This window comes from Dendrobates tinctorius, unplaced genomic scaffold (assembly GCF_039654945.1).
Source record: "Dendrobates tinctorius isolate UK_male_01 unplaced genomic scaffold, ASM3965494v1 ptg000055l, whole genome shotgun sequence".
NCBI lineage: Eukaryota > Metazoa > Chordata > Amphibia > Anura > Dendrobatidae > Dendrobates > Dendrobates tinctorius.
In genome coordinates this window covers 2020911-2033869 of record NW_027361723.1, presented here as the reverse complement: position 1 = coordinate 2033869, position 12959 = coordinate 2020911, and the positions used below count along the sequence as shown (strand labels likewise).

General features: G+C 51.7%; 2 protein-coding genes across 3 annotated transcripts in view; one reads left to right on the top strand and one right to left on the bottom strand.

The window, feature by feature from the left end:
• Positions 1 to 12959, top strand: part of ARHGAP39 (Rho GTPase activating protein 39) — a 232103-nt gene that overhangs the window by 47925 nt on the left and 171219 nt on the right. The window lies entirely within an intron of this gene.
• On the bottom strand, positions 6166 to 7580 carry LOC141091685 (uncharacterized). The gene is made up of 2 exons (XM_073577381.1): positions 7512 to 7580; positions 6166 to 7251 (listed from the first exon to the last, which is right to left on the bottom strand). The coding sequence occupies exons 1-2, from the start codon at positions 7578 to 7580 to the stop codon at positions 6166 to 6168; spliced, it is 1155 nt and encodes a 384-aa protein (XP_073433482.1).

The following is a 12959-nucleotide window of genomic DNA, read 5'->3' as shown; positions in this document are numbered from 1 at the left end:
TCAGTAATGTATACACACAGTGACTGCACCATAATAATAATAATAATCTTTATTTTTATATAGCGCTAACATATTCCGCAGCGCTTTACAGTTTGCACACATTTTCATCACTGTCCCCGATGGGGCTCACAATCTGAATTCCCTATCAGTATGTCTTTGGAGTGTGGGAGGAAAGGACCCCAGCGCTGCAAGGCTGCAGTGCTAACCACTGAGCCACCGTGCTGCCCCTATTCTGCACCAGCAGAATAGTGAGTGCAGCTCTGGAGTATAATACAGGATGTAACTCAGGATCAGTAATGTATGTACACAGTGACTGCACCAGCAGAATAGTAAGTGCAGCTCTGGAGTATAATACAGGATGCAGCTCAGGATCAGTAATGTATGTACACAGTGACTGCACCAGCAGAATAATGAGTGCAGCTCTGGAGTATAATACAGGATGCAACTCAAGATCAGTAATGTATGTACACAGTGACTGCACTAGCAGAATAGTGAGTGCAGCTCTGGAGTATTATACAGGATGTAACTCAGGATCAGTAATGTATGTACACAGTGACTGCACCAGCAGAATACTGAGTGCAGCTCTGGCGTATAATACAGGAGGTAACTAAGAATCAGTAATGTATGTACACAGTGACTGCACCAGCAGAAAAGTGAGTGCAGCTCTGGGGTATAATACAGGATGTAACTCAGGATCAGTAATGTGTGTACACAGTGACTGCACCAGCAGAAAAGTGAGTGCAGCTCTGGGGTATAATACAGGATGTAACTCAGGATCAGTAATGTATGTACACAGTGACTGCACCAGCAGAAAAGTGAGTGCAGCTCTGGGGTATAATACAGGATGTAACTCAGGATCAGTAATGTGTGTACACAGTGACTGCACCAGCAGAAAAGTGAGTGCAGCTCTGGGGTATAATACAGGATGTAACTCAGGATCAGTAATGTGTGTACACAGTGACTGCACCAGCAGAATAGTGAGTGCAGCACTGGGGTATAATACAGGATGTAACTCAGGATCAGTAATGTAATGTATGTACACAGTGACTGCACCAGCAGAATAGTGAGTGCAGCTCTGGGGTATAATACAGGATGTAACTCAGGATCAGTAGTGTAATGTATGTACACAGTGACTGCACCAGCAGAATAGTGAGTGCAGCTCTGGGGTATAATACAGGAGGTAACTCAGGATCAGTAATGTATGTACACAGTGACTGCACCAGCAGAATAGTGAGTGCAGCTTTGGAGTATAATACAGGATGTAACTCAGGATCAGTAATGTAATGTATGTACACAGTGACTGCACCAGCAGAATAGTGAGTGCAGCTCTGGGGTATAATACAGTATGTGACTCAGGATCAGTAATGTAATGTACACAGTGACTGCACCAGCAGAATAATTAGTGCAGCTCTGGAGTATAACATAGGATCAGTAATGTGACTATAGTTTGTGGAGGTGCATCCTGTATATACCGTATACCGGGGCTCAGTCCTTGTAGATATATGGATTCTGATTATTAGTAATCGGTGCACTGAGCTGATACTTGCATTTTCTTTCTATCAGATAACACACAGGTATCTGACTGACAAAACCACAACCTCAGAGCAGTTTTCTGCTGACATAACGCTCTGCAGATTGTTCTCCTCCTGTATTATATCCGCGTTGACATGCGGAGGGTGCCTCGCATGCTCTATCATGACAGTTGGGGGCCGCATCTCTGTGGATCGTGCACACTGGACAGGCTCACTGGGCATCTCTTTGGCCCTGGATATGGGTGGCCCTGTATATGGGTGGCCCTCTATCGGGGCGGCTCTGTTTGGGGGCGGCCCTGTGGCTCTGTATCGGGGCGGCTCTGTGCCGCTGTATCGGGGTGGCCCTGTATCGGGGCGGCCCTGTGGCTCTGTATCGGGGCGGCCCTGTGGCTGAGTATCGGGGCGGCCCTGTGGCTGAGTATCGGGGCGGCCCTGTGGCTGAGTATCGGGGCGGCCCTGTGGCTGAGTATCGGGGCGGCCCTGTGGCTGAGTATCGGGGCGGCCCTGTGGCTGAGTATCGGGGCGGCCCTGTGGCTGAGTATCGGGGCGGCCCTGTGGCTGAGTATCGGGGCGGCCCTGTGGCTGAGTATCGGGGCGGCCCTGTGGCTGAGTATCGGGGCGGCCCTGTGGCTGAGTATCGGGGCGGCCCTGTGGCTGAGTATCGGGGCGGCCCTGTGGCTGAGTATCGGGGCGGCCCTGTGGCTGAGTATCGGGGCGGCCCTGTGGCTGAGTATCGGGGCGGCCCTGTATCGGGGCGGCTCTGTGCCTGTGTATCGATATGGCCCTGTTGCTCTATCAAGGTGCCTCTGTATCGGGGCGGCCCTGTCGCTCTGTCAAGGTGCCTCTGTATCGGGGCGGCCCTGTCGCTCTATCAAGGTGCCTCTGTATCGGGGCGGCCCTGTCGCTCTATCAAGGTGCCTCTGTATCGGGGCGGCCCTGTCGCTCTGTATCGGGGCGGCCCTGTCGCTCTGTATCGGGGCGGCTCTGTGCCGCTGTATCGAGGCGGCCCTGTATCGGGGCGGCCCTGTGGCCCTGTATCGGGGTTGCTCTGTATCGGGGCAGCTCTGTATGGGGGCGGCTCTGTGGCCCTGTATGGGGGCGGCTCTGTGGCCCTGTATGGGGGCGGCTCTGTGGCCCTGTATGGGGGCGGCTCTGTGGCCCTGTATGGGGGCGGCTCTGTGGCCCTGTATGGGGGCGGCTCTGTGGCCCTGTATGGGGGCGGCCCTGTGGCCCTGTATGGGGGCGGCCCTGTGGCCCTGTATGGGGGCGGCCCTGTATGGGGGCGGCTCTGTGGCCCTGTATCGGGGCGGCTCTGTGGCCCTGTATCGGGGCGGCTCTGTGGCCCTGTATCGGGGTGGCTCGGTATCGGGGCGGCCCTGTGGCTCGGTATCGGGGCGGCCCTGTATCGAGGTGGCCCTGTATCGGGGCGGCTCTGTTGCTCTATCGGGGTGGCTCTGTATCGAGGTGGCCCTCTATCGGGGTGGCTCTGTGGCGCTGTATCGGGGCGGCCCTGTGGCTTTGTGGCCCTCTAATGGGGCGGCCCTGTGTAAATAATGACAGTCGTCTTCAATGCATGGGTGGTTAGAGAGAAGACAGGTGATCGTCACAGCTGCAATTTCACGGGAGTTATGTAGTGAACCTTCCCAGGGATCTTGGGTGCCAGCCCATGTGAAAATAACTGAGACGATGTCCGTGTGGGAAAGGAAAGGAAAGGGTGTCGCTCACCGTCCCAAATTAATGTCCTTTATTCGGATTCACAGTAAAAAACAGAGGCAGGAGAGTTCTTTGTGGAGACGCGTTGGTCGTCAGCCGTTTCGCGCCGGTGTGTGCTTCTGCATGTCCGGCCATGTCCGTGTCTCTTTCTTTTGGGCACGGACACTGCATCTGTCTTCTCCAGACACAGACTGATACAGGGCTGCAGTACACACCCTGTGTGCTGGGTATAAGGCAGCCAGGTGTATTTCTAATCTGTGACCCTTTTTGAAGGGATATTCCTACATACTGATGTCTCAGATGTGGGTGCGGGTTGTGTGGACGGGGCTCTTAGCTGCCGACCATCTGCCGTTAGTCATTACCATCTCTTTGGGGGAATTACCTTTTAAAGGTCCTAGATTAGAAAAAAAAAAACCATGGCTGCCCCTTTGTATTTTTGAAGGCCAGCGCCAGCTGCAGGTTTTGTGTGAATTGTGCACAACTACAATACCGCACACAACCTGTAGACAGGGGTGGCGCTGTGCTGTAAACAGCTATGTTTTTTCTAATCCCCTTTATTCCTAGACATTTATAGATTAGTGGGGGTCCCCTGCTAGGATCCGCTGCCAGAACAGGGGTCCTCCAAGCCCGCCAATCTGCTCAGGATGAGCTTACCGCCTTCTAAGACTCCTGGTGTGAGCTGAGCGATGGGGGGTCGGGGGTCCCCTCTAGGTGACGGCTGAGGACTGCACATGCGACACTCCGGGGGGCTGCCTGGCGGAGCAGGGGCCGCGGTTATGGCAGGGAGTGGCGGCTGTATCACCGCATGTCGCCTTTATTAGAAATGTCTTTTTTCTTGGCTCGCCTCCTAAATCTTCTGGCTCTCATCATAAACTCTGCAAACAGGCAAAGGCTTTTGTGTTAATGAAGTGCAGACTTCACATGGAGCCGCAGTGCTCGTCACGTGCCGCCACCGCGCGCCCTCACATTAAAGGGATTGCTCTGACATCTGCAGCCAGGCTGGTGACAGCGATCAGGACGCTCGCTGGCTGGTTCCTCCCTATCTCATCCATGGGATGAGCTGAGCACCAGTGATGGCCGGCAGACCATCCCTGACACTCCCAGCACATGTGCTGCTCTGACGGAAGCCTATTCCCACCCTAATCGAAGGATATCAGGATGTCTTCCTGGCTGGGACAATGCGGGGGAGTGACGGCCGTCACCCCTAATGTAACCCCGTGTGTGGATGGGGCTCTATGGGAGTGATGCACTGGGGACGTGGCCAGCAGCAGCCGGTGTGTAGGTACTCTCTCTGCACTTGTAGCTGCAGCTTGTGTCTTTTATCTGGAATACTGAGAGAGTGTGGAAAAAACATGTAGGACCCCAAAACCCCATTATCCTGGGACGAGGGGCCGTGATTGTCATGTAAGATTTATATTCTCCCGGGATAGGTTGTGTGCGCGCAGCAGATCAAGGCAATCACAGGACACCAGAAATATCTGATGGTGCCCTGTCCGCGGAATCGCTCCACGACATTCACTGGTCATACTGGTGGCTGCAAGCAGATGATCTCTGGTTATACTGGTGACTGCAGGCAAATGATCACTTGTTATACTGGTGGCTGTGGGCAGGTGATCACTGGTTAAACTGGTGGCTGTGGGCAGATGATCACTGGTTATACTGGATGCTGCGGTGAGACGATCACTGGTTATACTGGTGGCTGTGGGCAGACAATCACTGGTTATACTGGTAGTTATGTACAGATGATCACTGGTTATACTGGTAACTGCAGGCAGACGATCACTGGTCATACCAGTGGCTGCAAGCAGATATCACTGGTCATACTGGTGGCTGCGAGCAGACGATCCCGGGTCATACTGGTGGTCAGGCAGCGCAGTGCTGGAGGGCTGTACGTCCTCCTCTGCTGATGGTGGCGCGCTGCTGAAGGGCTGTATGGCCTGTTCTGATGATGACGGTGCGGTGTTAGAGAGCTGTACGGCCTCTCCTGAAGGCAGTGTTGGAAGGCTGTATGTTCTCTTCTGATGATGGTGCTGTCGTTGGGGGCCTTTACCTTCCACGTCTGATGATGGCGGGTGGTGTTGGAGGGCTGTACGGACCCTTCTGATGGTGGTGTCTCGGTGTTGGAGGGCTGTACGGCCTCTTCTGATGGTGGTGTCTCGGTGTTGGAGGGCTGTACGGCCTCTTCTGATGGTGGCGGCGTGGTGTTGTAGGGCTAGACGGCCTCTTGTGTTGATGGCAGCGCGGTGTTGGAGGGCTATACGGCCTCTTTTGATGATGGCGGCGAGGTGTTGGAGGGCTATACGGCCTCTTCTGATGATGGCGGCGAGGTGTTGGAGGGCTATACGGCCTCTTCTGATGATGGCGGCGAGGTGTTGGAGGGCTATACGGCCTCTTCTGATGATGGCGGCGAGGTGTTGGAGGGCTATACGGCCTCTTCTGATGATGGCGGCGAGGTGTTGGAGGGCTATACGGCCTCTTCTGATGATGGCGGCGAGGTATTGGAGGGCTGTACGGCCTCTTCTGGTGGCGTCACGGTGTTCGAGGGCTGTATAGCCTCTTCTGATGTTGGTGTCTCGGTGTTGGAGGGCTGTACAACCTCTTATGATGGTGGCGTGGTGTTGGAGGGCTGTACGGCCTCTTCTGATGGTGGCGGCGTGGTGTTGTAGGGTTGGACGGCCTCTTCTGTTGATGGCAGCGCGGTGTTGGAGCGCTGTACGGCCTCTTCTGATGGCGGCGAGGTGTTGGAGGGCTGTACGGCCTCTTCTGATGGCGGCGAGGTATTGAAGGGCTGTACGGTCTCTTCTGGTGGTGGCACGGTGTTGGGGGGCTGTATGGCCTCTTCTGATGTTGGTGTTTCGGTGTTGGAGGGCTGTACAGCCTCTTAGGATGGTGTCTCGGTGTTGGAGAGCTGCACGGTCTTTTATGATGGCGGTGCAGAGTTAGAGGTCTGTACCTCCTCTTCTGATAGCGGCGCAGTATTGCTGGGCTGTAAGGCCTCTACTGATAGTGGCGTCGCAGTGTTGAAGCGCTGTATGGCCTCTTCTGATGTTGGTGTCTCGGTGTCGGAGGGCTGTACGGCCTCTTCTGATGGTGGCGACGTGGTGTCGGAGGGCTGTATGGCCTCTTCTGATGGTGGCGGCGCGGTGTCGAAGGGCTGTACGGCCTCTTTTGATGGTGGTGGCGTGGTGTCGGAGGGCTGTAAGGCCTCTACTGATAGTGGCGTCGCAGTGTTGAAGCGCTGTATGGCCTCTTCTGATGTTGGTGTCTCGGTGTCGGAGGGCTGTACGGCCTCTTCTGATGGTGGCGACGTGGTGTCGGAGGGCTGTATGGCCTCTTCTGATGGTGGCGGCGCGGTGTCGGAGGGCTCTACGGCCTCTTCTGATGGTGGTGGCGCGGTGTCGGAGGGCTGTATGGCCTCTTCTGATGGTGGTGGCGGCGCGGTGTCAGAGGGCTGTACGGTCTCTTCTGATGGTGGTGGCGGCACGGTGTCAGAGGGCTGTACGGTCTCTTCTGATGGTGGTGGCGTCGCAGTGTTGAAGCGCTGTATGGCCTCTACTGATGTTGGTGTCTCGGTGTCGGAGGGCTGTACGGCCTCTTCTGATGGTGGCGGCGTGGTGTCGGAGGGCTGTACGGCCTCTTCTGATGGTGGCAGCGTGGTGTCGGAGGGCTGTACGGCCTCTTTTGATGGTGGCAGCGCGGCGTTGGAGGGCTGTACGGCCTCTTCTGATGGTGGCGGCGCGGTGCCGGAGGGCTGTATGGCCTCTTCTGATGGTGGTGGTGGCGGCGCTGTGTCGGAGGGCTGTACGGCCTCTTCTGATGGTGGCGGCGTGGTGTCTGAGGGCTGTACGGCCTCTTCTGATTTGTGGCGGCGTGGTGTCTGAGGGCTGTACGGCCTCTTCTGATGGTGGTGTCGGAGGGCTGTACGGCCTCTTCTGAGGGTGGTGGCGCGGTGTCGGAGGGCTTTACGGCCTCTTCTGATGGTGGCTTGCCAAGGTTTATGTTCCCACTAATAAAAAATGCATTTCTTAAATGAGATTGATGGATGTGACCGGCAGCATAAATCACGGCGTCTTCCAAAGTGGTTTCTACCCTGATAAATCTGAGATTGAAATCTATAATCTCTGCCCAACAACAGCAGCCGCGACGTAACCAGTCTGTTCAGGGGCCCCGGCCACACTGAATGATCACCCCGACATAGCAGGAGCGGGTGACCCTTATCCGACTCTGTCACTGCTGCTATCCTCCATACTATCAGGTGGAGACCACCCGGCACAGCCCCCCGGCTATCGTATCCGTCAGGAGCTTGTCCTTAGAAGAAGGGTAAACGGCGGCCATTAATGCAGTGTGGGAAAAAGGAAAAGCCCAAATAATGGGGCGCGGTGAGTGCACGGCGCTATCGACACTCCACTATGGGAAAATCCCAGCGTCACACGGCACGGGGGCAGCGAAGGTTTGCATGGTAAATGTCCGGACCACCCTCAAGGCCAAAGAGAGTCCTCCTCCCGGCATCCCTGCTGTCCGAGGCCCCGGCCGCTCACCTTTCTGTGCAAAATGTCTCCGGTTACTTTTATTTCTTCCGCAGTTGGAGAATTTTTGTACTTTTCTACTTTTAATAAACTGCGACAACTTCTATTAAGCTTCCAATAAACCCAGTGACCTCAGTGGGATTAGATCCAAGACTCCGGCTCTGCTGTAATTGTCTGTAATATCGGGGATTGTGACCTTGTGCTGATACTTCATAGCGCACGCCTGTGATAGCGAAAATCTGCAGGAAGGAGAATGAAATTCTGCCCCGAGCAGCCGCGTAATAGATACATACTGTGATACCCGCTCCATTACTGTGCAGCTTTGCTGATAGGCGGCTCCACCGCCCATAGAGGGCGGCGGGATGGGGACTGTTTTTTTATTAAGTCACTGGACATACAGTACATTACTGATCCTGTATTATACCCCAAAGCTGCACTCCCTATTCTGCTGGTGCAGTCACTGTGTACATACATTACATTACTGATCCTGAGTTACATCCTGTATTATACTCCAGAGCTGCACTCACTATTCTGCTGGTGCAGTCACTGTGTACATACATTACATTACTGATCCTGAGTTACATCCTGTATTATACCCCAGAGCTGCACTCACTATTCTGCTGGTGCAGTCACTGTGTACATACATTACATTACTGATCCTGAGTTACCTCCTGTATTATACCCCAGAGCTGCACTCACTATTCTGCTGTTGCAGTCACTGTGTACATTACTGATTCTGAGTTACATCCTGTATTATACCCCAGAGCTGCACTCACTATTCTGCTGGTGCAGTCACTGTGTACTTACATTACATTACTGATCCTGAGTTACCTCCTGTATTATACCCCAGAGCTGCACTCACTATTCTGCTGTTGCAGTCACTGTGTACATTACTGATTCTGAGTTACATCCTGTATTATACTCCAGAGCTGCACTCACTATTCTGCTGGTGCAGTCGCTGTGTACATACATTACATTACTGATCCTGAGTTCCATCCTGTATTATACTCCAGAGCTGCACTCACTATTCTGCTGGCGCAGTCACTGTGTACATACATTACATTACTGATCCTGAGTTACATCCTGTATTATACCCCAGAGCCGCACTCACTATTCTGCTGGTGCAGTCACTGTGTACATTACTGATTCTGAGTTACATCCTGTATTATACGCCAGAGCTGCACTCACTATTCTGCTGGTGCAGTCACTGTGTACATACATTACATTACTGATCCTGAGATACATCCTGTATTATACTCCAGAGCTGCTCTCACTATTCTGCTAGTGCAGTCACTGTGTACATTACTGATTCTGAGTTAGTTACATCCTCTATTATATGCCAGAGCTGCACTCACTATTCTGCTGGTGCAGTCACTGTGTACATTACATTACTGATCCTGAGTTACATACTGTATTATACTCCAGAGCTGCTCTCACTATTCTGCTGGCGCAGTCACTGTGTACATACATTACATTACTGATCCTGAGTTCCATCCTGTATTATACTCCAGAGCTGCACTCACTATTCTGCTGGTGCAGTCACTGTGTACATACATTACATTACTGATCCTGAGTTACATCCTGTATTATACTCCAGAGCTGCACTCACTATTCTGCTGGCGCAGTCACTGTGTACATACATTACATTACTGATCCTGAGTTACCTCCTGTATTATACCCCAGAGCTGCACTCACTATTCTGCTGGTGCAGTCACTGTGTGCATACATTACATTACTGATCCATAGCTACATACTGTATTATACCTTCAGAGCTGCACTCACTATTCTGCTGGTGCAGTCACTGTGTACATACATTACATTACTGATCCTGAGTTACCTCCTGTATTATACTCCAGAGCTGCATTCACTATTCTGCTGGTGCAGTCACTGTATACATACATTACATTACTGATCCTGAGTTACCTCCTGTATTATGCTCCAGAGCTGCATTCACTATTCTGCTGGTGCAGTCACTGTGTGCATACATTACATTACTGATCCTGAGTTACCTCCTATATTATACTCCAGAGCTGCACTCACTGTTCTTCTCTTGCTCTCATCTTTGGGTACTTTTATCTTTCTTGTCCTTCTATGTATCGTCGTGTTGATTCCTGCTGTTCTGACGTTCGGCTTCAGAACAGACAGGTGGAAATCGTTGATTTTCGCCACTGTCTTCGCCCATTAGTGCTCGTCCGGCTCTATGCAGGCGTCTTCTCTTTCCTCTGTTGCTTCTGATCCTGATATGTAATCTTATGTCTCTGCCATATTCCATCATTCTGTAACAGCAGAGCGCCCCCTGGTGTTCAGCCTGTAAGAGTGGAGCCTGCACTGCCTATTTTGGGGAGATACCTATGGAAATAACATTAATAACAGGCAGTGATGTTTTCTCCCAGCTTCGAGGACTGGCCACAAATACTCTGGGAAGCTGGGAGGACTGTGCTGACACCGAGTCTACGCAGAGACTTGTGAGGTGACAGAGACGTGACTCTGCTGTCCCTTCCCCCATTGCACAGTCCTGTGTTTTTTCCTGCGCACCATCTGCTGAGTCTGTGAAGTGTGAATAAGTCGCTGCTTGTGGGTCGCACTGTTGCCAGGATGCACTTACACACATTCAGGCCCAGGAACATTATGTAAGGCAGCAAAACAATGCGCCGGCTCCTCGTCAGGGAATCAATCAATACAAAATGTACAGAAACCAGTCTGCGTCTTGGAAAAAACCTAGAAGTTTGTTGCAGATGACCAAGATATTGTTCCTATCTCTTCAGCTGATCATTCAGAATATTCAGCTGTGGGGGCACATTAGGGATGATCTGTAACGCTGTAGCAGGCCTTTACATCCTGGTATCCGGCATTGTCTCCAGTTTTCTCTGTTGCTGGTGGGTGTAGACTAGTTGCTATGTTGTTTTCCATACATAGACATTTGGGATTCCTGCTGTCGTGTCTCTATCTAGTACATGTTCAGAAGCAGCAGCATAGAGGAGATTATAAAGCAGGACTGAGCAATGTAGCTGTGAATTCAGCTGTGGAGATGTAACACTTACTAAAAAGCAGCACAACATTTAGGACATTACAGCAGTACTGCGCAGTGAAGCCGTGCATTCAACACTTGGTTGAGATAAACCTAAAGCTAGAAAGCAACAGCATGGAGGACATTTTATAGTGAGACTGAACGGTGTGACTGTCATTTCAGCATTTGGATGAGATTTAGGCTGTGTGCACACGCTGCGGTTCCGCTGCGGTTTTGGCCCTGCGGAACCGCAGCAGTTCAGCAGACATGGTACAGTACCATGTAACCCTATGGGTTTTCAAAACCGCAGTGCTCACGCTGCGTTTTTTTCCGCACGGTTTTGCTGCGGTTTATAAACCGCAGCAAGTCAATTGTTTCTGCGGATTCCGCTGCGGTTTCACATCTTTAACATAGTAGAGGTGTGAAATTGCAGGGCTAAACCGCAGGCTAATCCGCAGGTCACTTTACCTGCGGTTTTACCTGCGGTTCCGTGGGGAAAAACCCGAAGGTGATTCCGCAGTGTGTGCACATAGCCTTAAACTTGCTAGAAAGCAGCAAATGGACAACAGTATACAGTAGTAATAGTCGGCATAACACCGAATTCAATGCTGGAGTGAGATAAACCTAGCTAAAAAGTAACAGCATGTATAGTAGTACTGAGCAGTGTAGCTGTGAATTCAGCAAGTAAAGATTTTCTAGAAAGCAGCAGCATGGAGGGCATTTTATAGTAGTGTAACTATGAAATCAGCACTGACATCTGGTAAACACTAAACAGCAGAATGGATGATGGCATACTGCAGTACTGAGCAGTGTAGCTGTTAGTTCAGCAGAATAACACTGTGCATCACCCAGCTTTGCACATAGACTTGCCTCTGCACCTAGCATTCACATGGTATGTCCATCCACCCAGCTCTCCTGCTGTCTGTCTATGAAGGGCACACAGTGCATCACCCAGCTTTGCACATAGACTTGCCTCTGCACCTAGCATTCACATGGTATGCCTTTCAGCTAACCCCAGCTTACACCAGTGTTATTTATGACCTTGTTTACTCTGGCTTGATCATATGCATCTGGTCCACTCTGAATTGTCTGGCCAAGATGAGCAGAGACCACTCCTCTCTGCTTCACACCTGACTGCACTTAGTTGTACATATATTGCAGAGCACAAGTCTGCATAAAGACTTCAGTCTGCAGTGTGATTGCTATAAGTGTGTGCTAGAAGTGTGAAGATTAATTTAAGAATTAAAACCAGAATTGAACTGAAGGGAACTGTACACAGTCACTGTAAACAATGTTTCTGTTTGTTTTCACTTTCACCCCAATAATCCTTCACTTTCTGCTAATTCCCCTAATCCCTACTCCTAGTATGGAACTGTTCATTTCTTCTTTAATCCTCCCCATCCACCTCACCTCTGCCTCAAAACTGTTCCTTACCTTACAATCATCTGTCTCCAAACACAGACAGCCCCCTCATGCCCTCTCCTGCTCCCACCTGCTAACACTTTCTCTGCTCCTTCTCACTGCTGGTGATATCTCCCCAAATCCTGGTCCTCACCACATTCCCACAGTCATTTCTACCTCCCATCCACGCTCTATCACAACCTTCCGTAACCTCTCCAACCTTATACCCATTCACCCAGCCCCCGCTTCCCCAGTCCCACTAACAGGAGCTCTGTGGAACGCTCGCTCTGTCTGCAACAAGCTTTCCTACATCCATGATCTTTTTGTTACTACCAAACTTTCCTTCCTCGCCATCACCGAAACCTGGCTCACCCCTTCTGACACAGCCTCTCCTGCTGCACTTTCGTATGGCGGCTTCCACCTTTCTCACACCCCCCGCCCCAGCAGCAAACATGGCGGAGGAGTTGGTTTTCTCCTGTCAGATACCTGCTCCTTCACCCCTATCCCACTGCCACCCTCTGTTACTCTCCCTTCCTTTGAGGTGCACTCTGTGCGCATCTACTCCCCCTCCAACATCCAACTGGCTGTCATCTACTGCCCCCCAGGGCCAGCCACCACCTTCTTTGACCACTTCACCACCTGGTTATTTCATTTCCTTTCCACGGACATCCCTACTATCATCATGGGCGACTTCAACATCCCCATTGACACTTCCCTCTCAGCTGCCACTAAACTTCTATCTCTCACTTCCTCCTTCGGCCTCACTCAATGGTCTTCTAC

Bases quoted from the DNA above. Each gene is read 5' to 3' on its own strand.
- LOC141091685 (XM_073577381.1), bottom strand. From the start codon at position 7,580: ATGGCCGCCGTTTACCCTTCTTCTAAGGACAAGCTCCTGACGGATACG. The intron at 7,252-7,511 runs GTGGTCTCCACC...ATTTTTTATTAG, and splicing joins TAGCCGGGGGGCTGTGCCGG to TGGGAACATAAACCTTGGCA.